The sequence below is a fragment of the Tetrahymena thermophila genome (genome assembly GCF_000189635.1).
Source record: "Tetrahymena thermophila SB210 genomic scaffold scf_8254708, whole genome shotgun sequence".
Taxonomy (NCBI): Eukaryota; Ciliophora; class Oligohymenophorea; order Hymenostomatida; family Tetrahymenidae; genus Tetrahymena; species Tetrahymena thermophila.
In genome coordinates this window covers 1-23487 of record NW_002476473.1, presented here as the reverse complement: position 1 = coordinate 23487, position 23487 = coordinate 1, and the positions used below count along the sequence as shown (strand labels likewise).

At 22.2% G+C, this 23487-nt stretch overlaps 9 protein-coding genes across 9 annotated transcripts; 3 read left to right on the top strand and 6 right to left on the bottom strand. All coding sequences in view use genetic code 6, as the record gives it.

The window, feature by feature from the left end:
• Positions 1–161: 161 nt before the first annotated feature.
• Positions 162–1169, bottom strand: TTHERM_01051810 (tetraspanin family protein; the record flags this gene model as incomplete). The annotated part of the gene is made up of 2 exons (XM_001012477.2): positions 162–241; positions 329–1169. The coding sequence occupies 2 exons, from the start codon at positions 1167–1169 to the stop codon at positions 162–164; spliced, it is 921 nt and encodes a 306-aa protein (XP_001012477.2).
• A 1331-nt stretch (positions 1170–2500) lies between these two features.
• On the bottom strand, positions 2501–3568 carry TTHERM_01051800 (tetraspanin family protein; the record flags this gene model as incomplete). The annotated part of the gene is made up of 2 exons (XM_001012476.3): positions 2501–2571; positions 2728–3568. The coding sequence occupies 2 exons, from the start codon at positions 3566–3568 to the stop codon at positions 2501–2503; spliced, it is 912 nt and encodes a 303-aa protein (XP_001012476.2).
• A 1377-nt stretch (positions 3569–4945) lies between these two features.
• TTHERM_01051790 (hypothetical protein) lies at positions 4946–7372 on the bottom strand (the record flags this gene model as incomplete). The annotated part of the gene is made up of 1 exon (XM_001012475.1): positions 4946–7372. The coding sequence occupies one exon, from the start codon at positions 7370–7372 to the stop codon at positions 4946–4948; it is 2427 nt and encodes an 808-aa protein (XP_001012475.1).
• A 1685-nt stretch (positions 7373–9057) lies between these two features.
• Positions 9058–11646, bottom strand: TTHERM_01051770 (hypothetical protein; the record flags this gene model as incomplete). The annotated part of the gene is made up of 1 exon (XM_001012473.2): positions 9058–11646. The coding sequence occupies exon 1, from the start codon at positions 11485–11487 to the stop codon at positions 9058–9060; it is 2430 nt and encodes an 809-aa protein (XP_001012473.1). The 5' UTR covers positions 11488–11646.
• Positions 11647–14275: 2629 nt separating this feature from the next.
• Positions 14276–14884, top strand: TTHERM_01051760 (hypothetical protein; the record flags this gene model as incomplete). Its single annotated transcript, XM_001012472.2, has 1 exon — positions 14276–14884. The coding sequence occupies one exon, from the start codon at positions 14276–14278 to the stop codon at positions 14882–14884; it is 609 nt and encodes a 202-aa protein (XP_001012472.2).
• Positions 14885–16112: 1228 nt separating this feature from the next.
• On the top strand, positions 16113–16507 carry TTHERM_01051750 (oxidoreductase, short chain dehydrogenase/reductase family protein; the record flags this gene model as incomplete). The annotated part of the gene is made up of 2 exons (XM_001012471.2): positions 16113–16398; positions 16461–16507. 2 exons carry the CDS (start codon positions 16113–16115, stop codon positions 16505–16507), a joined length of 333 nt encoding a protein of 110 aa, XP_001012471.2.
• Positions 16508–18160: 1653 nt separating this feature from the next.
• On the top strand, positions 18161–19048 carry TTHERM_01051730 (aldo/keto reductase family oxidoreductase; the record flags this gene model as incomplete). Its single annotated transcript, XM_001012469.1, has 1 exon — positions 18161–19048. One exon carries the CDS (start codon positions 18161–18163, stop codon positions 19046–19048), a length of 888 nt encoding a protein of 295 aa, XP_001012469.1.
• Positions 19049–20435: 1387 nt separating this feature from the next.
• Positions 20436–20834, bottom strand: TTHERM_01051720 (kinase domain protein; the record flags this gene model as incomplete). Its single annotated transcript, XM_001012468.1, has 1 exon — positions 20436–20834. One exon carries the CDS (start codon positions 20832–20834, stop codon positions 20436–20438), a length of 399 nt encoding a protein of 132 aa, XP_001012468.1.
• Positions 20835–21763: 929 nt separating this feature from the next.
• TTHERM_001051719 (cyclic nucleotide-binding domain protein) lies at positions 21764–23230 on the bottom strand (the record flags this gene model as incomplete). The annotated part of the gene is made up of 5 exons (XM_012796682.1): positions 21764–21884; positions 22138–22227; positions 22480–22569; positions 22820–22909; positions 23160–23230. 5 exons carry the CDS (start codon positions 23228–23230, stop codon positions 21764–21766), a joined length of 462 nt encoding a protein of 153 aa, XP_012652136.1.
• Between the last annotated feature and the right edge of the window lie 257 nt (positions 23231–23487).

Genomic DNA, 23487 nt, shown 5'->3' with positions numbered 1-23487 from the left:
TAAATTTTATAAATTCTTTGATTATAAATAGCAATAAATAGTAAATTAAATTAAAAGTATATTTGGATAATTTAATTATAAACTCAAAGAAGAAAGAGAAAAAAACTAATAATAAATTAGAGATATTGAAGCGTTATCATCCAGAACATGTTAAGGATTTATCAATTTTTCACTTCTTCTGTATTATTATTTGATATTAGAATATGATTTTACTTGCTTCCAATACAACAGTTTATAAGAGCTTTTAATAATTAAAAAAGTTTTAGTTTTAAGTGGGAAATTTGTTAAAATAAACCACGAGTATTTGAAAGAATGATTTATAATTTACCAAATAATATGTTAAGAAATGAAAAGCAAGCTATGATGATAGAAATTATGTAAATGTATTAAGCCCAGTCAGTCAACTTTTATCTAATTTATGAATAGCATCCATTTGAATTTGCAGGTCGACCAGAGTTGATATTGTTGAAGTAGTAAACTAAATCTCCTGTGCATATTCCTGTGCACTCAAAGTTACTTTCAATTGCTTTTAAAAGAGTAACTTCCTTAGCTTTTTATTCAGCTATTTATTAGATAAAGAAATTGCACTCAAGAATTGTTGTGGTAGGAATAGGAATCCAGTTTGAATCTTATCTAAAAGCTTACTTAGAACTATTTATTAGCTTTAATTCTTCAGTTGTCCATTAGGAAAGGTTAGTTGCTAAACAAGGACAAGTCACACTACCTGATAAATTTGTTAGGTCAATATTACACCAAACCGATTATAGTTGTTGAAAAACTGTATTGTAATCGCCGAGTTCACCTTACTAGCAATAAGAATCAGTCATTTATTTATTGATATAATTTTATACATAAATTGTTATCCCGAAAATCGCAGAAAATGCAGCACAGTAAATAATATTAAATATAATAAAAATAGATTACAAGCATTTTTATTTCCTAATAAAACTGTAGAATCCTACGGCTCCAACTCCGATAGTGACACCTCCTAAGACATACAAAGCAATACAGAAATCTTTCTTATAATTTTTTTAGTCTTGTTCTGGAAATAGATTTTCATCGATTTTAGCTGCTTATGAAGATAAAATAATGCAAGCAATTCCTAATAACACATTACAAAAGCTTCCAAATATTAGATAAAATTTCAAGAATAACTGCACTGATGGCATTTAGCTTACTTTAATTTTTTTTAAATCGATTAATAAATCTTTAGTTTATTATTAAAAAAATTAATTATTTGGATTTCTTTTTACCTTTTTTTATTATTTAAATATTTGAATCGATACATAGATAATATTAAAGTAAAGCATAGTTATTTTTTGATTATTAAACACAGATTACTTGTAACTTTTCATTAGTTGTTAAAAGTTTTTTTTTTTAATATGAAATGCTTTATTCATCCTTTGAATAGAAATAAGTTGTTTTGCCTCTAGTAGAAGTAAAGCATAATAAAATTTTATTAGGACAAATAAATTTTATAATTTTTTATAATAGAAATAATTTAAATTGAAATATATTTCATTGTTTTTGAGAAGGTAGGATTAAATTTATTGAAATATGTATTTATTAAAAAATACAACTCGAATTTAAATAATAATATTTGGTAATAAAGTAAAATATTATTCCATTACTGTTACTGATACTTATGTAACTAAATTTTTGCAATCAATGTAAATTTAATCAAATCAAATTTTATTTTTCAATAATAACGCCTTTTTAATTAATTTCAGATTCATCAATTTACATTATTCTTTTTCTAAAAGTTACAAAACAAACAAAAAAGGGAAATTTCCTGAGCCAATTTCTAATTTTTTTGTAAAATCAATCAAAGTATTGAGGCTAATATTTACTTGAATTAATAATAAAAATAAGTATCTATAGAATGAATCTAATTAAAATTTTGTAAAAAGTGTAAATTAAAAATACAATTTTTAAAAACATTAATCTCCTTTTTTTGAATGGCGCCCATCATTTTTTATCTGTATTTAATCTAATTCTAGTTTAACAAAATCAATATAAAATTATTATTTGTTTATAAGGGGTGATAGATATAAAATGTATTCCCATAATTATGTAAGTTTTTTTATAATAATTCGAGAATAGCGATTTTGTTTTTTTACCAATAATTGATTTACTCCCTTTATATATGTTTTTTATATTGAATTCATTTTAATTCTATGTAAAAATATATTAATGTACTTTGCTTATCTTAAAACTGAAATATCTAGAAAGATATCAGATGAGTTGAAAAGTATTTATTGAAAATAAAGTTTCATAATTAATTGATTTCAAAGGCAAATTAATTTTAAATAAATTTATATATATGGAATAATTAAAGGATTTGCTGATAAGAATATATTAAAGCATACTTGTTTTTATAAATTAGGATTGATTTAGTTACAAATAATTAATTAAGTTTTAATTAATAAAATTCAAAATAATTATGATTTAAGTAGGAGTGTATATAAATAATATTTAGTATTTAGTAAAGCAAATTTATTCAATATTATTCAACACGCTTTGTTTCAGAGTAATTTTATGGCTTATTTCCTATACAACAATTGACAAAAGCTATTTTTATTTATAAATAAATTTAATATATTGCAATTATTTATAAAATGTATTCTAATTTAATAAGGAAAAAGTTTTAGACAAATTTATTTTAACGCTTGAATTTTTTCATATTCAGCTTAAATAAAATTTATAATAAAGAAGCTTTAATTTTACCTAAGAATACATTGAGGAAGGTGATTACGGCTATGATAATTGAAATTATGTAAATATATCCAGACCAGTCAATCAGTTTATCTCTTATTTAATGATAGCAACCATCAGCATTGTCAGGACGACCAGAGTTTATGTCATTAAAGTAGTAGACGAGATCACCAGAGCAGACTCCTGTGCATTTAAAGTTTCTTTCTACGGCTTCAAGAAGCTTGATTTCATCAGCCTTTTGTTAGGCTATATATTCAATGAAATAGTTGCAGGTAAGAACTGTTTCAGTAGGTATAGGAACCCAATTTGTGTTCTATTTAAAAGCCTTTTTAGTGTTTCTAATTTACTACAATTCTGAATCGCTCCATTAACTCAAGTTAGTGGCCAAGCATGGACAAGATACACTTCCTGTTGCATTGAGTAAATCGATATTGCACCACACACCTTATAACTACTCAAAAACAGTATTATAATCTGCCATATCTCCACTTAAACACTAGGAATCAGTCATTTAGTCGTTGATGTAGTTTTTGGCATAGATAGATAGACCAAAAATGGCAGCAAATGCAGCGCAGTAAATGATATTCAATATTATAAATATTGATTAGAGGCATTTCATTTTTTTCAAGAATCCATATGCTCCTAAAATACCAGTTGCTATGGTAACACCACCTAAAACGTATAGAGCAATACAGAAATCTTTCTTGTAATCTTTGTAATTTTGCTTGTAAAATAGATCTTCATCAACCTTAGATGCATAAGCAGAGAGGACTATACATGCAATACCTAAAGCTGCATCAAAGAAGCATCCTATTAATAAATAAATTTTTACAAAACCCTCGCAGCAACCCATAACTTATTGAGATCAAATAATTCTATTAAATATTTAGTGCCTTTTGTTCTTTTATTTGTCTTTTTTTAATTTTACTTAAATATTAATTTAGTATTCTTAAAGAAATTAATTGAATAATTATTAATTAATTAATACACTTTTTTGATTAATTATCTATAATTTAAATCACAAATCTAAGATATCATCAAATCAATTAAGATTATTTCTACTTACTTCTTTTATATTAACTTAATTATTAATAGTTAACTATCCTCATAGACTTTTCTTATTATTTTAATATTGATTGCAATTCAAATTTTTTACATTCATATTATCTAATAATAGAGCTATTTTAGATTTATGTTTGCCAAGATTTTTAATTATTTAGTTCTAAATCATGGGCGATGAAATATGCTAAATATCTTAATTTAAATTGTCTATTTTATATTTTAAAAATAATTCAAGCTAAAAATTGAATTTCTAAATTCTAATAAATTCTTATTGCTAATTTAAAAACAATCCATGTTTTTATCTAGTTTACTTATAATAATGAAAATTGTAGTAAAATTTCAAATGTTCGTGTTAATAAATTTCGCTTAAAAAATAATACAGTTAAAGTAAATGGATAAATAATGATTTTTTACTGTATTAATATATTCTTATGACAAATTTTGTGTTAAAAATTGAGGTAAGATAATCATTCAAGCTCTGAATCGAAAAATTAATAAACTTTTTGTGCAAAATAATTCAAAATTTTCCCATTTAATTTTTAATGTGTAAATGAATTAAAATATATTTCAAATGTTCGTGTTAATAAAATTCGCTTAAAAAATACTACAGTTAAAGTAAATGGATAAATAATGATTTTTTACTTTATTAATATATTCTTATGACAAATTTTGTGTTAAAAATTGAGGTAATTTAATCATTCAAGCTTTGAATAGAAAAATTAATAAACTTTTTGTGCAAAATAATTCAAAATTTTCCCATTTAATTTTTAATGTGTAAATGAATTGAAATAAATTTACATCTAAATTTTATTATCGACAATTATCATTTAATGTTATGAAATATTAAGTAACATTTAATTAAAATATAAACATGAATATTAATCAAGATATAAATTTATAATAATCAGGAATGTTTCTAGCTAAAGAAATATAGAAATAGAAAGAAGATATTGCTTGATTCATTCTATTTTATTATTATTTTTCTATATAAAAATGGTTTTAAATATATTTTTTATTTTTTACTATGAAATATAAAATAAAAAATAATTTTTTTTCAATGGATTAATATCAGAAAAATTTTTAAGTTAGAGATAAAATAATAAACTTAATTTAGCTGAAATTGCAAATGAAAAATTTTAAATTTAGAAGATTCAAATAGTATTTTTTTTCATAAATTGTAAATTGTATTGAGGAGATTGTTGATAGCAGATTTTCTTTCTTTTATTTCCTAATAAATTTAATTGTTCTGCTCGAAATTGTATTATTGTGAATTTTAAAGGACAGAAAATTAAGTAATGTCATTATTATTATTGTTGTTGTTGTTATTATTTAGGTCTTGATTTATTTCTGAAATATTTCTCTTTCTAATTTCTATACTAATGTCTTGGTTTATATTATTGTAATCGCTGTGATTAATATGATCTTCGTTTTCCTCATCTTCTTCTATTTGCTCTTGCTAAAAATCTTTATCTATTTTCCATTAATTGTGAGGTATCTCTGTTCCATTTACCTTCATAAATCTTCTTACATATTAATTTACTGAAACATCTTAAGGATTTTCTACTTCGCAAAATATTTTATATCCCTTTTTCTATTCCTCTTTCATCATTTTAAGCTTTTTGAGTTGATTTCTGTATTCTTCTAATTTTACATTTTCCAGTTTTTGCTCATACATCTTGTCAAATACTGTTTACATTTCCTTAGTTTTTAAATCTGTTTTCTTGAATTTATCTTTAAAATTTTGCAATGTCTCAAAATTTATATTAAATTTTTTCATATTATCTTTGGCATCATTAATATTTTTTAAATCAATTTATATCAGTTCATTACTTTATTTTATTCTATTAACTTTTTTCTCAAGTTGTTGTTCTTTTTTTAGAAGATTTTCAAGCTCTTCTGTGCATATTTTAGCTTCTTCTTGCAATTTTTCTTAAATACTTTATAAAGTATTAATCCTAACATCAATATTGCTGTCAATTATGCTATTTTGCTTTATCCTATCTGTGTATTAATTAATTATTTTATGCAATTTTTCATTCTTTTCTTATTTATCATTTATGTTTTGCTTTATCAACTCAGCTTCTAAATTGGGAGATTATTAAATGTAATCCCTTAAATACTTAGCCTAATGCAGTTAGTCATACATTTAAACAACATCAGATTAAATTTTTTAAAGATCATCACAAATTTCATCATAGCTTGTTCTTTCTAATTGCACACTAATTGGTTTTTAAATTTGTTAATTTCTTACTTCTTGTTGGACTATTTTTTTGCTAGAATTATCATTTCCATTCTAAAACAAATAGCTTTGAGTTTAAACATCGAAATTCAATTATATTTGATTCTATTTTTTACCAGAAGAAGCTTATTAATTGTAGAAATTTCTACTACTTCTTTGTTAACTATCATTTTCTAAACGCATTTCCTATCTGCCTTATTAATTTATAAAATTTTCATTGCTTTACCTTTAAAATCTATCTATTTCTTATTACTCTCTTATCTCTCTAGAGTCATTATTGTTGTTCAAGTTATTACTTGCTTGAATCGATTAAATTTTTTATTTTTCTGGTGAAATAAAGATTTATTAAACTAGCACAATTTCATTTTTGGTGTTTGGTTTAATCGGAGTATTTTAGCTCTTGTTTGAACTGATAATTTGAGAGTATTTATTGTATAAAGCTTATTGCAAATTAAGCAAATAGCTTTAAATTTAAGTGCATTTTTGATAGTATTTCAGTTGCTATTCATTTTAGTTTTGCTATTCACAACTAATTAATTGGTAATTGCTAAAAGCCTTCAAGCAGTTGACATCAGTCAAGATATCTGTTATTCTATTTAATAGTGCAGGGTGGTTTTCATCAAGAGGATCTTGATAATGTTCTAATCCTTGTTCAATTTTTACCTTCATCGGTGAAAGAGTCTTTAATGAAATCCTTTCAAACTCAAATAAAACTTTAGTTACACTCTCACCGTTCTACTGCTGTAACTTTTTACTAGGTTTTTCTTCAGGGTCAATAATATATCCCATTTTTCTTTTTTCTGAAGAGACAATAGATGGAACTAACCTAGGAAACGATATCCATTTATAAGATTTATCATTTAAGAATTATTGAAAAAAAGAATAGTCTAAAGTCTTTTCTCCTAACTACCTTTCTATATCATGAATATTAGCATCCTAATTTTATTGCATTTAACCGCCTTCATATGAACTTTTAGCATTATTTTATTATTAAATGCAATCAAATATCCTAAAATGAATTTTATCTTCTTTAGCTAAAAAAAGAGTAACTTCTTTAGGGACAATCGCATTTTGTTGACCTAACTATTGTAAAACTCTTTAGTTGTAATATTTAACTCTCTATTCTAGCACTGAATTTACAAACACATCACAAGAAAGTCCTAAGATCTTTGGATATTATTATCCATTTATTTTATAACTACCTCCTTCTTCATCTATATCTTTAATCTAAATCTTCAAAAACATTCCCTCTTCAAATTTAGAAGAATAACTCGCTTCAGGATTGTAAAAATCCTAAATTTTTATAGTCTTACTAGGAGTTTAAAATCTGGAGCTGTGCTACAATTTTTAGCTCATCTATGCTGATTTATTGATTGATTTACTCGCTTACTTTATAATTTTAATCTTAGTTATATTTTGCAAACTTAATTTGATTTTAGTAGAATATAAAAGCTAAGTAATTGTTAGAATTCTAAGGAAGTATTTTGTTTACAATAATTAAATTACTAAATTCTTAAATTAATTATCCATCCGTTAGCAAATGCAAAATCAATCTTATTATTCATATTGAAGAAGGCTCAGATAAAATACAATTATATTTATGAAGTTGCTAAAAAAACCATCTTTATTATATTTAATTGACTAAGTTTTATAAAATATTTTGATTAATTTTTTATAAATATTAATTTGTTTTTAGACTTTTTTTATTATTTTACTTGAGTTGTGTGAAAAATGTATTTGATAAAACAAAATTATTAAGGTAAAAAATAAAACTTCAAATAAAAATAATAAATTGAAAAATTATTTTAAAAAATTAAAAAGATTTTATTATTATTACTATTCATCAAATAAATAAATTAAATATTAAGAAACTCAATATCTTTAACATCAAGAGTAGATTTGAAGCAAATTTTGGCAAATATTGATAATAATTAATTAGTTAATTAGATAATGCTATTTAATTCTAATAATATTATGTAAAATATTAAGTTTTTCAAAATAATAGAAAAATGTTGATAAAATATTAATTTTGCAAAATGATTTTAAAAAAATATTATTATTATTATTATTAGGATTCATCAAATAAGCAAATTAAATACTAAGAAATGTAATATCTTTAACATCAAAAGTAGATTTGAAGCAAATTTTGGCACAATAATGATAATAGTTAATTAGTTAATTAGTTAATTAGCTAATGCTATTTAATTCAAACAATATTATGTAAAATATTAAATTTTTGGAAATAATAGAAAAATGTAAATGTTGATAAAATATAAATTTTGAAAAATGATATAAAAAAGATATTAATATTATTATTACTTTTCATCAAATAAATAAATTAAATACTAAGAAACACAATATCTTAAACACCAAAAGTAGGTTTGAAGCAAATTTTGGAATACAACGATAATAATTAATTAGTTAATTAAATAAATAAATGCTATTTAATTCTAATAATATTATTTAAAATATTAAGTTTGTTTTTGGAAATAATAGAAAAATGTTGATAAAATATAAATTTTGAAAATGATATTAAAAAATTAAAAAGATATTATTATTGTTATTATTACAATTCATCAAATAAATAAATTGAATACCAAGAAGCACAATATCTTTAACATCAAAGTAGCTTTGAAGCAATTTTTGGCTCATAATGACAAGAATTAATTAATTTTCTTTAATTCAAATAAAAGAAAATCAAATATTAATTTTGGTAATGATAGAAAATGTTGATAAAATATAATTCGTTAAAAGAGAAAAACAAGAAACATAAATATAAATTGCAAGAACTCCTTTGTAAATTAAAAGTGAGTCTTAACTTTAGTTAATAAATAAAATATAGAGTCGATATTTAACATATAAGAATATTTGTTTGTTTGTTTAACAATTACAACTTGCTTGATTTGATTTGATTTGATGATAAATTTTATTTTTATTTAATTTTTTGTAATAGTTTTATATTAATTAGTTGAATTTTATTGTTGGTAATTATAAATTAATTTTTGTTAATATAATTATTTAGATGAACAAAAAATAATTTTTCAGAACCTCTTCTTGTACATATATTTTTAATTGTATTCTTAGAGTAGCTTATTATTTTAGCTTTTATTGAAATTTCCATGGTAATTTGGAAGAACTTCGAGGTTGAGTTTCGGGACATTTTTTTTCATCGAAGAATGGTTAAGTTAGCTTGAATTATTCAGTGAGATGTGACTGGTATTCAGATCATCATTGGCGTATTTGCCTGAAGAGCCATAGAGATAATTATTTTTACTATCGGAAGTGTTAAAGTTGGTCTTCTTTTAGCCAGAGGAATATTATGTGTGAGTTATAATTTGGTTATTGTTATTATTTAAATACTTTGAAGTTGGATCTTGGCTTTGACTTCTCATATTTGTTTAGCTGGTTCTTTAGGCTATTTTGGTGTTCGAAAAATGTTAAGAATTATTATTGTTATTTACATTTTTAAAATCAGTTTATTATTCTTAGATATTATTATTTTAGTTAGTATTTGTATTAGTAGTATTATTTTAAGATAGCAATTATCCTCTAGGAGTTTAATTGCTGTTCAATTTATTTTTTATAGTTTGAGAGGTAGTGGCTGACTAATTATCCAGAAGCAATGATTTTAGAATTTTGTTCTCTTCCATTAGCAATTTTATCTTTTTTTCGAGATTCTCTACCTTGTTGCGCTCTCTTTCTAGTTCTTCTTTGTGGTTGCAGCATGAAGAATTGGTAGAAAGTAAATGCAAGTTAGTTTTGCTATTTTAATGGTTTATTTATGCTGTCTGGTTAAAAGCATTGCTTTAACTTGCAATTTAGTTGATTGGTTTATTAGCAAGTCCAAAATTAGACTGTGTGTTGCTAAGATTATTATTACTGTTAACTAAATTTAAATTATTTTGATTCTAGAATGAATTTTCTTTATTTGCATATAAGCTTTAAGAATTTTATGTATTCACATTATAATTATTCATGTTTTATATATTATTTTGTAAAAAGTTACTTCCATTTTACTGAGAAGAAAAATGGGAACTTTAATGCTCTTATTAAGAGCATGAGTGATTATTATTATTCTAAATGCTGTTATTTCGCAATAACTTTTATTGATTATTTTGGGAATTTGAAGTGTTGTTGTTGGAAGTATTTACATTTTTTGTTGGCATAAAGGCTGTGTCATTAAGTTGTTAATTAACATGAGATTGCTAGGCTCTGTTGTTGATTGAAAGAGAGCTCCTTTTGTTTTTATTTGGAGGAGTTGACACATTTTCATAGCTCTAAGGTGACAACTCTTCTTATTATTATTACTATTGCTCTAAATTATTCATATCATTTGTCTTCATATGGCTGGAGTTGATAATATTTGTGTTGCTGTTAACTAGTTATTGGTTATTCAAAGCAGTTTGAAAGTAACTTCCTTGAGAATTCTACTAGCTTTAGAAGTATTACTAAATCTATTGGAGTTGAAGTTAGGATCCTTAATTTTTATTTTGTAGCTAAAACTGTTATTGTTGTTATTATTATTATTATAAGTATTGCATTTGATATATTTAAAATTAAGTGAGAGGTTAATTTGATTGAGAATTTTGAAGACTGTTTAAGTATTAATTAAAATTTATTTAATTGATGTTGCTCGCCTATTAGTGAGAATGAAGCTAGCTGTGTTGTGAGTTTTGCTGCTGGAATTTCTTCTCCTCTTCAAACATTATCTTTAAAAGCATTTCATCGATGTCTTGTTGAGAGTTATTGTTAAAATTTGTGCTAGCTATAACATTAGGTCCATTAATTACAGAAATATTGCCTATCTTTTTTGATAATTCGTACACATTTGATTCATTAATTTACATTTCAATAAGAGATATTTGATTATCTGCCATTTAATAATCTTAATTGTTATCACTAGGATTAATTTCTGATTCATCAATATCTTAAATTACTTAATTAGGCATTTTTCTCTCAGTAGGAGAGTTTTCTGTTTCGCTTTCTACTTTTTTGCAAACTATTTTATTTTGAGGTTGAGTCTTGTCCTATGCATTAATCTAGTTTAGATTCTAAACAGCTGGCTAAGAATTCTATGCTTGTTAAGCTATGCTTTAAGTCTATCCCTTCATTTGTCTGAAGCATTCTTTTACTTAGTAAAGGTATTTTTCTTCCTGCAAGATTATTTCAAAGAAATCTTTTATAGAAATTGCTATCGCATCCTCTTCACTGCGACCAAATCCACAACCTACTTTTCCATTTAAATCAATCTTGCTTTCATAGCATTTGTATTGAACCATTTTGCAACTTTTAGAAATTGTACTAGGAGAGCTTAATGATTTTTCAAAAATTTCAATCAACTTGTTCAGCTCTTCATTGTTTAAACCTTAAATGAATCCCTGTACCTGCTGCTAAACGAGCTTAATTGAAGAAGCAGATGAACCTGCGAGTGCACTATTTTAAACCTAGGGTTAAGCAGTTTGCGAAGACATTATTAATTGCTGCCTATAATAATTGAAGAAAATTATAATTATTCTCCCTTTTTTATTGAATTAAATTGCTTGTGTGCTAAAAGAGTATTAAAAAATATTAATTACTGATTTTCGTTAAATTTTTATTGATTTCCTTTGTTTTAATTAAATAATATATTCAATTGCTCACGAAAAACATTAAAAAATTGTTTGTTTATCTTTTGATGTATCTATCTATCTATCCTTAATAAGCATGCATATTTCAATTTTTGAAGTAATTAAAGCTATAATTTCATATCTATCTATATATCTCTTAATCAATATTTCTTATACCTTCTACTATTCATTTTAATTCAATTAATCAACGGCTAATTTCAAATTTATTTATATATTTTTTTAGAGATTTTTACTAGTAGTCAATTTAAATTTTAAATATATTTTTCATTATCTTAATAAGCTCCTTATATGTTTTCATTTTCTTTATCTCACTCTTTCATTTTAATAAAAAAATAACATAATTTCAATAAAAAGCATACCAGTTTAAGCATAAAAAACATAATTTTAAATACAAATTCATAAGTTTATTTTTAATTTATTCAATAAAAATTATTTTAAATAAATGATAAATAAGATTTTTATTATTCTAATAAAATATTAAAAATCAGGGAAAATAAATATGCTTGAATTATTTTTAAAAAGATTTTAATTTATTAATAAAAAATAAAATAAGATGAAAAGTTGTTTCTTGAAATATTAAATAGAATAATTTTTTTTTCTTTTCAACATTTATTAATACTTTATTATTTAATTTATTTTCTCTTAAATAGCATTTCATCATGTTTTAAAGCTAGTTTTATTGTTTTATTTTTTTGTAGAAGCAAGTCTTTTTAAAATTAAAATAAAAAATATTAATTTAAAATTTTAAAAGAAAGAATTTGTTTTTTGTTTACTTTTTAATTTTAAATTTATGTATTTTATTTTAGTTTCATTTTTTTTAAATACAAAATTTTTAATTTTAATCAAATTTTTATTTGCTTTTTATGTAATTTATTGAAAATAAAATTAATTTTTTTATAAAATATTTAACAAAAACATTTATTTCAAATTTAAATGATGTAAAATTAAATAAAAATAGAATTTATTTAATTAAATATTAATTTCTATTCTAAAGAAAATTAGCAATTTATTGGCTAAAAACAATTCTGTCTGAAGATTAAAAAAAAATAATAAGAGCAAATTTACTAATTTCATTTAAATTTATTTTTTAACTTCTCATTTTAAATTTTAAGCTAATTTGAAGTTTTGAGAAAATTATTTTTTTTAAATTTTAGATTTCTAGGCAGGTAATTTTATGATAAACTAAAAGAATAAATATCTCAAAATCAAAGGTGGGCGAAATATATTAATTTTAAAAAAGACTCTACAAAAGAATTTTTGATACTTAAATTGTTATCTAAACTGTGAAGATATTTCTGGTTATTTTAGATGCTTTTCATAAAATATATAAATTATTTATTATCATATTAATATCTTAAAATTTAGTTATTTATTTTTGATAAATTTGATAAACTTTTAAGAACTGTTCATTACTAATTTTTTTATTATACGAGGAATTAATTCACATTTAGAACAGTAATGTAATTTTTTGAATAAATTTAATCGAAATCTTAAATTTTATTGAAATAATTTTATTTAACGGAAATCATAAATTTTGTTTAAGTAATCAGATATTTTATAAAGTTTATGCAATTTGTTTTACATTTTGATATTTCTAAGAAATTAGGAAAGCAAATTTTTCATTTAAAAAGCTAGTTAATTATGTATGATAGATAAATTAACTAATGAATTCTTATTAAGAATTATTTTTTGCATATATTTATTTGTAATACGGATATATAACAAATTATATCTGATAAAATCAAATCTAATTTTTTAATAAATAAATTAATTTATTTAATTTAGAATGAATGCAATAATTTATTCGTTTGTTTCTTTCTAGATTTATTCCAAAAAGGAATTGATAAAACAAACTTAAATATAAGACCAATATCTATATAAGATCAATTGCTACTATTAATAAATATTCATTTAAATAATTAAATTTAAGAAAAACAAACAAAATATAATAAAAGTAGAAGCATTTTCAAATTAGAGGATATATAAATATTTATATATAATGGGAGATTATTGTTAAAGCGAAATTTCTAGCTTCTAAAGTGTTGAAGTAATTAAGAAATAAAAAACAAAAAGAGCATCTTCAAAGATATTGAAGAAAGATTAGAAGAATTCAATTTCTATCTAAAAAAGAAAATATTAGTGGAAGAAAAACATTACAGCGCTGTCTATGGATAATCATTTTTTGTATTTACCAAATACAATCTTTCTGGATAGTTGCTTGTAAGTTACGGATGGGATTTTCAGATTTTTACCTTGCATAAATTAGCTCAGTTTTAATTATCAGCATTAAAAAGCGTTGAGAATAGAAGAAAAATATGATTTAGATGTTGTTGATGTTTTTTTTTAGAAATCGAACTATCAATATAACAAATAAAATAGTTAAGTTGTAAATTTTTTAAACTAAATGAATAATGTTAATGGTTATTGTAAAAACGAAATAAATGATACAATTGAAAAATACCTCTTTATTATCGATGAATTTATTGAAAATGCACTATATAATTCTAATAATTTTTAAGTGGAAATAGATAAGGAACTAAATTATATTATTGATATTTGTTTCTAGAAGGTTTAATAAATTAAATAGAAAAATGAATCATTGTTTTTTTTTTATTAAATATCTAAACTTGATATGGAGAAAAAAGAATAAGACATCATTCATATGGGATATTCAAAATAATATTTAGATTTATTAGGATTAGATAAAGACACTGTTTCACAAATATTTCTGAGAAATAAGAAAATAGATCTTTTCTAGAATTTGTAAGATATATCTAAGTAAGCTTTGGAAGGAATTTTTAATTTTGTGAAAGTAGCCACAGAAAAAAAACTGGTTAGTTAAGAATCTTTTGAATCAAATATTGTCACATTTGATGGATATCCAATCAAAATCTTCCAAAAGAAAAAAACAGTTTGTAGCATTTAGTTTTAGGAAACATAAAATAAAAATTAACAAGACCATTTTCTCTTAACAGTTGTAGATATAGATATAGAACTTGATAGCTTGTAACAGCTAATATAATATCGTTAAAGAATCTCTTAATAATCTAATTCTTAAATAGATACTGATTTTATAAGAAGAGAGAATTCATATTTATTTGAAGATGTTGAATATTCTGTCGAGTCTGAGTAATTCATTCAAAAATTCTATGGTTAAAACCTATTAAATCTCCAATAAATTCAAATATAGAATGATGAAAAGAGTAAACAGTGTTGCTATAAATTCATTCATCATTAATGAATTATAAATATATTAATTTAATTTGTCAAATATTTCTTGAGTTGGTTAGTTAACAAGTCAAATAAATATTTTTTTTGTGAAAATTAAAATTGTCTACAATTATATATAGTAATAAATAACATTAACACCTTTGAATAAGGAAGGTATAAAAAAAAACCACTTCATTAAAATTTTATCGAAAAAGTTTTAAAAAAATTTTTTTACTCTCAAAATTTGAAAAAAGGTTTGTTTTTGTCTGTATTTATTTTGATTAATTTTTGTAAACATTTTGAAATAAAATATAAACAAAATAAATTAAGATTTTGAAAAAAAAATTAATTATTTATATAAAAATTATTTGAAATATCACAAACCATGATAACATTAATGGTTCTTGCGTGATATTTCAAACGCATGAGCAACTATAGTTCTTCTACTTTTGAGATTTAATTCTCATCAATAAACGTGGAGCTAGCTTCCACAATTTTAAAAATTATTCTTACTTAACATTTTGCTGTTTCAAGAATTTATTTATGACTTTATGGATAGAAAACCTATCTGATACTTATTAATAAATAAGTCTAATTGAAATAATTGTTGGACAGATACTACTATTGTCCATATCATTTTTTCTGAAATATTTGTTGTTTGCTATCTTTGTCTTTTTTTATTTATTATTCTTTTTATATACATTAATTACTTCTATCTAAGTAATACAAAAATTATTAAAAAATCAAAATTTTTCCCAAAATTAATATTTTATCTATCTTAATTTATTTTAAATTTAGTAAAGTGATTTTATTGATTATTCAAACAAGATTATTATTAAATTTAGATTAGTTATTGATAAGAAATCAAAAAAAATAAATAGTTACATCAGCTTTCGTTGTTATCACTAAGGCTATTATTACTTTTGATTTCTAATTAACTGGTTTTATTTATTTTTCTAGACTATTTTTGATTCTATTTTAAAATGATTACTTGCTTGATTGATTGTTGCTTAATTTTTCTTTGATTTAATAAATTAATTGATTTATTTAATTTTTATTTATTATTTATTGATTTTTTTATAAAATATACTTACATCAGGGTACAACGAATCAACCTAATTCTATTATTCTAAATAATATGTTAAAGAGTATTTATTTAATTAAGTTTTTATATTCGATATACAAAGGAAAGTGAAAAGAGTTAATTTTTTTTGAATTTAAGGAAAAAATTTTTAGAGCATAAATTAGTTTTAAAAAGTATGGCTGAATTGGTTGGTGTTTCTTATTACAGGACAAAACTTTGTAATTTGTTATTCACTGAAGATATTTAAGGAAAATTAGAAAAAGTAGGTGCTAAGGTAGTTGAAGTTCATCCTGATACAGTTAGAAGTAATTTAATCGATGACATTATTGATGATAGTAAGTTTTATAAACTTGAATTTTACCTTATATATCCTATATACTGGCTCTTTACCAAAGACACATTTTAAGAAGCTTAAACTATACTCTATTGTGATTTAGAAAAGCATGAGAGACTTAAAGAAGGTGAATTTATAGTGATTGTGAGTTAAATACTCCTTCAGAATTATCAGAAAATAAAGAGTTAGCTAAATAGTTATGGGACGGTAGTGCTGTTACTTTAGGATTTATTTGATATATTGATCAAACAAATTAAATTTACAATAAATGAATATTAAATAATTATAAAATTTGCTATTATTTATTTAACTCTCTCTATAAAAGAATATTTTGAATTTCATTTTATTTAAAAAAAAATTTAATTTATTTTAAAATAGAATTTATTTCTTCAGATTATTTTACAAAATTAATATACAACCGTTTTTTAAGTTGATTAATATTAGATAGATGCTCTATAATTTATTTGTGTTAGGAAAAAGGAAAAAGGAAAAAGTTGTTTTCTCTTAATTAATATTCAATACTTTAAATAAGAAAAAACAATTTTTTACGTATACTAAAAATAATTTATTTTAAAATTCTACCATATCACTAATAAATATATTAGCCGACTGAAAGACTGAGTATAAAATGCTAATTTAAAACAATCAAAAATCTAAATATTTTTATATCATTAAAAATTTATTGAAACAAATTTCTTTCATGTAATTTGACCTAAAAATTAATAAATAAAAAAAGATAAGATTCTTCTTATTAGAATAATTCTTCTCATTTTTATTTTATTATTAAAAAATATTTGATGGTACATTTAATCGCATTTTTAAAATGTAGTTTGTGAATTTAAATCGAAAATTAAAATCTATTTTTTATATTAAGCTAAAATAAATGGTAGTAAATCTTGCAAAAAGTTTGAATTTAATGTATTTATGATTATAATAATAGAATAATTCATAATTCAAATTTTATTTTTATCATTCATAACAATTTTAGTGAGGGAGGGGCCACCAAAAAGAACTCCTCTTCTATCTAATTATTTATGAGTTTTGTATTCTATTTGGTTAGCTACTTCCCCCATTACCATAGAACAAGTTTGTTAACCCCCCCAAAACTTTTTCGCATAAGCTTTTTATACGCGTTAGGTTTATTAACAATGGATAATTGTTAAATATTTTAAAAAAGAGAGGGAAAATAAATCTATTTTATGACCACAGAACCAGTTGGTTATCCCTCAAAACTTGTTCGCTTAAGCTTTTTATACGCGTTAGGTTTATTAAAGATGGATAGAAGTTAAATATTTTAAAAAAGAGAGTGAAAATAAATCTATTTCATGATATTAAATTTAAAAGAATTATAACTTGGCTTAAGTAAAAACTTGAATTATGTAAACATAGTTATAATCTTATTTTGAAGAATAGAATAATAATAATAATATGACTTTAGGTAAAATTTTAATAATGGGAAATAAAATTATAATGTTCTTAATTTTATAATAATTTGTTTAAATAAATTAAATCTTTAATAATCTATTTCCTGATATTAAATTTAAAAGAATTATAACTTGGCTTATGTAAAAAATTGAGTTTTGTAAACACAGTTATAATCTTATTTTTAAGAATAGAAAAAGAAAGATATGACTTTAGGTAAAATTTTAATAATGGGAAATAAAATTATAATTTACTCAATTTGATAATAGTTTGTGAAAATAAATTAAATCTTTAATTATATTTTTATTAACTATTTATTTTATTATTATAATTTATCAGATGTTACAAGCTCATATTTCTGGATTTGTTCTTTATTTATTAATTAAATATGAAAATTTTATTATTATTATTATTATTATGTATTAATCTAAAACAAAACAAATAAATTATAACCTAATAATAATAAAATGAATAAAGCAGCAAACTCTAGTAAACTCAACAATGGCTAAATTATGCCATTAGTTGGATTAGGAACCTATTTACTTAATAGTAAAGAAGAAATGACTAATTTGCTCAGAACTGCATTAGATGCAGGATATCGCCATATTGATACTGCAGTCAATTACTAAAATGAAGCTATGATAGGAGAATCTCTAAAAACTATTTTTAAGGAGGGAAAATATAGTAGAAAAGATCTCTTTATTGTCAGCAAGGTATTTCCTAACAAGGGAATCAACATGCTTGAGTCTGTTAAAAAATCCCTTAAGGAATTGTAACTTGACTATGTAGACTTATACTATTTACATTTCCCTCTTGGTTTCCTAAGTGAGAAGGAAGAATTCGTTCATTTACCTGTCCATGTAGCATGGGCTCAGCTTGAAGAAGCTCATAGATTAGGTTTAGCTAAATCTATTGGTGTATCAAACTTTAATGTTATGGCTCTTGCCGATCTTCTTAGCTATGCTAAAGTAAAACCTGTTTCAAACTAGGTTGAAGTCAGTGTTTTTATTTAGCAAAAGAACCTAATTAAATTTTGCTAAAGATTTGGAATTCATGTCACTGCCTATGCACCCTTAGCAAAATACACTGATGTTGAGTCAAATCCTATTCTTCAAAAGATTGCTAAAAAGCATAAAATTACTATTTCCTAAGTACTATTAGGATTCTTATTGAACTAAGGGCTTTCAGTGATCCCTAAAACTGATAAACCTTCCAGATTGAAAGAAAATATCGATTCTATTAATGTTAAACTTTCTGAAGAAGATTTCAAAGAATTAGAAACCCTTAATAAGAATCAAAGAACCATCGATCCTTCCGTTATGGCAATGTTTAGCTATGTTCCATTCTTTGACTGAAAAAGTTAAAAATAAATAAATAAACCTAATAATAATATTATTATTTTGATGAATCAAATTAATATTCCATTTTTTTTATTTAGTTTTACTTTAGGTTTTGATTTTTTTATATTAGCTTTTATGTAATCGTTTAATGATTTTTTTAAAAGTTTAATAAACAATTAACATCTCTTTAATATTCTTTTCCAAAATTAATTCAAATGAAATTAGGCTTTTTAAATTTATTAATTTTAACATTAAAAAAATAAATATTTTTAATATTGTATTATCTATTAAAAAGACTTTAATTTTTCAAAACTACATTTCCTTTTAATAAAATTTATTTGATTTACTTTATGATAGATAGATAAATATACGATTTCTCTATTTGAAATTTATAATATTTAGTATCGCAAGGTTTATTTGACAATACACAAACTTCTTTGATTGGTGAATATTTAAAAAAATTATTTGAATACTTAGAGCCATATTATGTTATTAATGTGAATAATAATTTTTACCAAATAAATATTATTCGAACGAACAAAATTTTGCTAATTGAAAATTTTATATTTAATATGAAAAAGTATTTTTAAACAAAAAATAAATAATAATTTAAGTGAAAAAAAGTGCAAATTTACATATGTAAATCAAATTATTAATAAATATTTTTATAAAGATATATTTATTTTTAGGTTTTTAATATTTTATATAAACGCTTAGATTTAATTAATTAAGTTGATTTGCTATATCATCTATATTGTTTAATTAGAAGAGATCTATCTAAATTCTGTATGTAAATCAAATTATTAATAAATATTTTTATAAAGATATATTTATTTTTAGGTTTTTAATATTTTATATAAACGCTTAGATTTAATTAATTAAGTTGATTTGCTATATCATCTATATTGTTTAGTTAGAAGAGATCTATCTAACTTCTGTTTATACTCTTTTTGCTCCACCAAAATATAAATCTTCTTTATTAGAATTCAAAGAAGAATATGGAAGAGGAATGTCATTTCTAATTGAGTAAGGTTTTTTGATATATTAATTTGCGTTTTTAGAATCTCCAATGAAAAGATTCTTAGCGCTATAAATATCTCTATGAGGAATAATTTTATTACTATATTAGATATCATTCTCTTAGTCTTTATTTCTTTCATAATATGAATGTCTATCACTTCTTTTACATTCCAATTATGTCGGTTTGCTAATATAATTTAGATTGTAATGATTATCCTAGAAGAGCTATCTATCTATCTGTATTAGTAATTTTGGAAGTCTTCAGATATTTATCTTTTTCTTAAATCCAAATTAGATCTAGATGAGATATTTTGTTATGATTGATAGGATAATTATTCTCTTGAATTTAGATTATTCAATCTTCTCTGAATTTTTTATTCAATCAGTAAATCAAATCTTTGATATTTCTGAGGCTAAGAGAGAGTTTTAAGATTTCAATAGTATTCCAAAATTAGATCTTACTCTCCTCATATTTTTCAATTCTTCTGAAGTTGGTGTTTGATAAGTAAGTACCTATCTAGTTATTAGGAGTAAATTTTTTAATCTCCTATTAGCTATTAGTATTGTATGAAGGTTTAGGTAACCTTTCTTAAAGATTTTTCTTATTAGCAGGAAACTTTATTTAATCAAGTACACTTAGTTTTTAGTTGATTGCTTGAGCATTAAAGCCTTCTTTTGAAAAGGTTTCTTATTTTATATTTAAATCTTCTATTTTTTTCTTTATAATAGGAAGATTAAGTAGTTAATCACAATCAGGTCTGTCTTGTGAGCTAATTAACATTAAGACATTAGCTTAAATATAAGGTTACTCAACTCACTAGAATATCTATATTTTAGGAAAATAAAATTTATTTAACATAATATATAATAGATAGGCGCAATTATCGCCGATCCTACTAAAATAATAGCCCATTCACCCAAAATTAATGCATTTACCTGAAGATTCACAACACATAAATTAAAATAAAAAGTAAAATTTGGTTTCTCCCTAAGGTTTTATTTAAATCATGGTATCTAATTAATTAATCATGATAAATAAAAAAAGGATAGAAATATGATTCATGGATAATATTTAAGATAATAATATAACTGGCATATAAAAGCTTGGTATTTTTTTAATTTAATAAGATATATTAAACTAAAAGTTCCAAATTATTTTATCGTTTTTGGAGAATTCGGAGGGTTTGCTTAAGAGGATTTAATTTATTTAAGTAAATTTAAAGTTTAAATTTTTTTATTTTTAATAAATAATTTATTTACTTACAAAAATATGAATGATATTTATAAATTTAAAATCAATAATAACAACTATAAATCTATTTATATTTTAGGTTAAAAACACTTTTTAAAAATATTAAATAATAAAATATATCATATTATTCAAACATTTTATATTGATTCATCCTTTTTTCACCAGCTGTTTATCATTAGAAATTTAAATTAAAGACAACTAATCTTTATGATTTAAGACACTTGCCTTTTACTTTGAATTTTTATGAAAATTTCATTGAGCTAAAAATTTTAAAATAAATATGTGTAAATTTTAAATAAATATCAAAATAGAATAAACTTTTAAATTAAAAATTATTCTTTAAATTCATAAATAAAATAATATTAGTGCAATAAAAAAGATAAAAAAATAAATCAAATAAAAGCTATCAAATAAATTCAAAGAAATTTTTTTTATATTCATTTTTATAGTTTAAAATATCACAATTCAAAACAAATAAACTGTTTTTACCCAAGGTCAAGTGTCAAATTTGAGAGATTAATGCATTTTTTTAAAGCTGAACCTAAGCCTGATGCACCTTCATCACCAATTTAATTGTAACTTTTTAAATATTGAAGAAAAAATATATCATTAAATAGTTAATTAGAAGGAAAAAATGAAGAAAAAATATGAAATAATAAAATTAATTAATAATAAAAGCAAATGAATAAAATAAATGATGAGCTTAATTAACAAAGAAAAAACAAAACAGCAAGCACGATAAAAAGAAAAAGAAGAAAAAAGAGCTTTATTGTTTTTAATTAGTTTTTATAATTAAAAATATCACAATCCAAAACAAATAAAGTGTTTTTACAGAAGGTTAAGTGTCAAATTTGAGAGATTAATGCATTTTGCTAAAGCTGAACCTAAGCCTGATGCACCCATTGCACCAATTTAATTAGACCTTTTTTAATATTGAAGAAAAAATATATCATTATATAGTTAATTAGAAGGAAAAAATGAAGAAAAAATATGAAATAATAAAATTAATTAATAATAAAAGCAAATGAATAAAATAAATGATGAGCTTAACAAAGAAAAAACAAAACAGCAAGCACGATAAAAAGAAAAAGAAAAAGAAAAAAGAGCTTTATTGTTTTTAATTAGTTTTTATAATTAAAAATATCACAATCCAAAACAAATAAACTGTTTTTACCCAAGGTCAAGTGTCAAATTTGAGAGATTAATGCATTTTTCTAAAGCTGAACCTAAGCCTGATGCACCCATTGCACCAATTTAATTGTAACTTTTTAAATATTGAAGAAAAAATATATCATTAAATAGTTAATTAGAAGGAAAAAATGAAGAAAAAATATGAAATAATAAAATTAATTAATAATAAAAGCAAATGAATAAAATAAATGATGAGCTTAATTAACAAAGAAAAAACAAAAAAGCAAGTACGATAAAAAGAAAAAGAAAAAAGAGCTTTATTGTTTTTAATTAGTTTTTATAATTAAAAATATTACAATCCAAAACAAATAAACTGTTTTTACCCAAGGTCAAGTGTCAAATTTGAGAGATTAATGCATTTTTCTAAAGCTGAACCTAAGCCTGATGCACCCATTGCACCAATTTAATTGTAACTTTTTAAATATTGGAGAAAAAATATATCATTAAATAGTTAATTAGAAGGAAAAAATGAAGACAAAATATGAAATAATAAAATTAATTAATAATAAAAGCAAATGAATAAAATAAATGATGAGCTTAATTAACAAAGAAAAAACAAAACAGCAAGCACGATAAAAAGAAAAAGAAAAAAGAGCTTTATTGTTTTTAATTAGTTTTTATAATTAAAAATATCACAATCCAAAACAAATAAAGTGTTTTTACAGAAGGTTAAGTGTCAAATTTGAGAGATTAATGCATTTTGCTAAAGCTGAACCTAAGCCTGATGCACCCATTGCACCAATTTAATTAGACCTTTTTTAATATTGAAGAAAAAATATATCATTATATAGTTAATTAGAAGGAAAAAATGAAGAAAAAATATGAAATAATAAAATTAATTAATAATAAAAGCAAATGAATAAAATAAATGATGAGCTTAATTAACAAAGAAAAAACAAAACAGCAAGCACGATAAAAAGAAAAAGAAAAAAGAGCTTTATTGTTTTTAATTAGTTTTTATAATTAAAAATATCACAATCCAAAACAAATA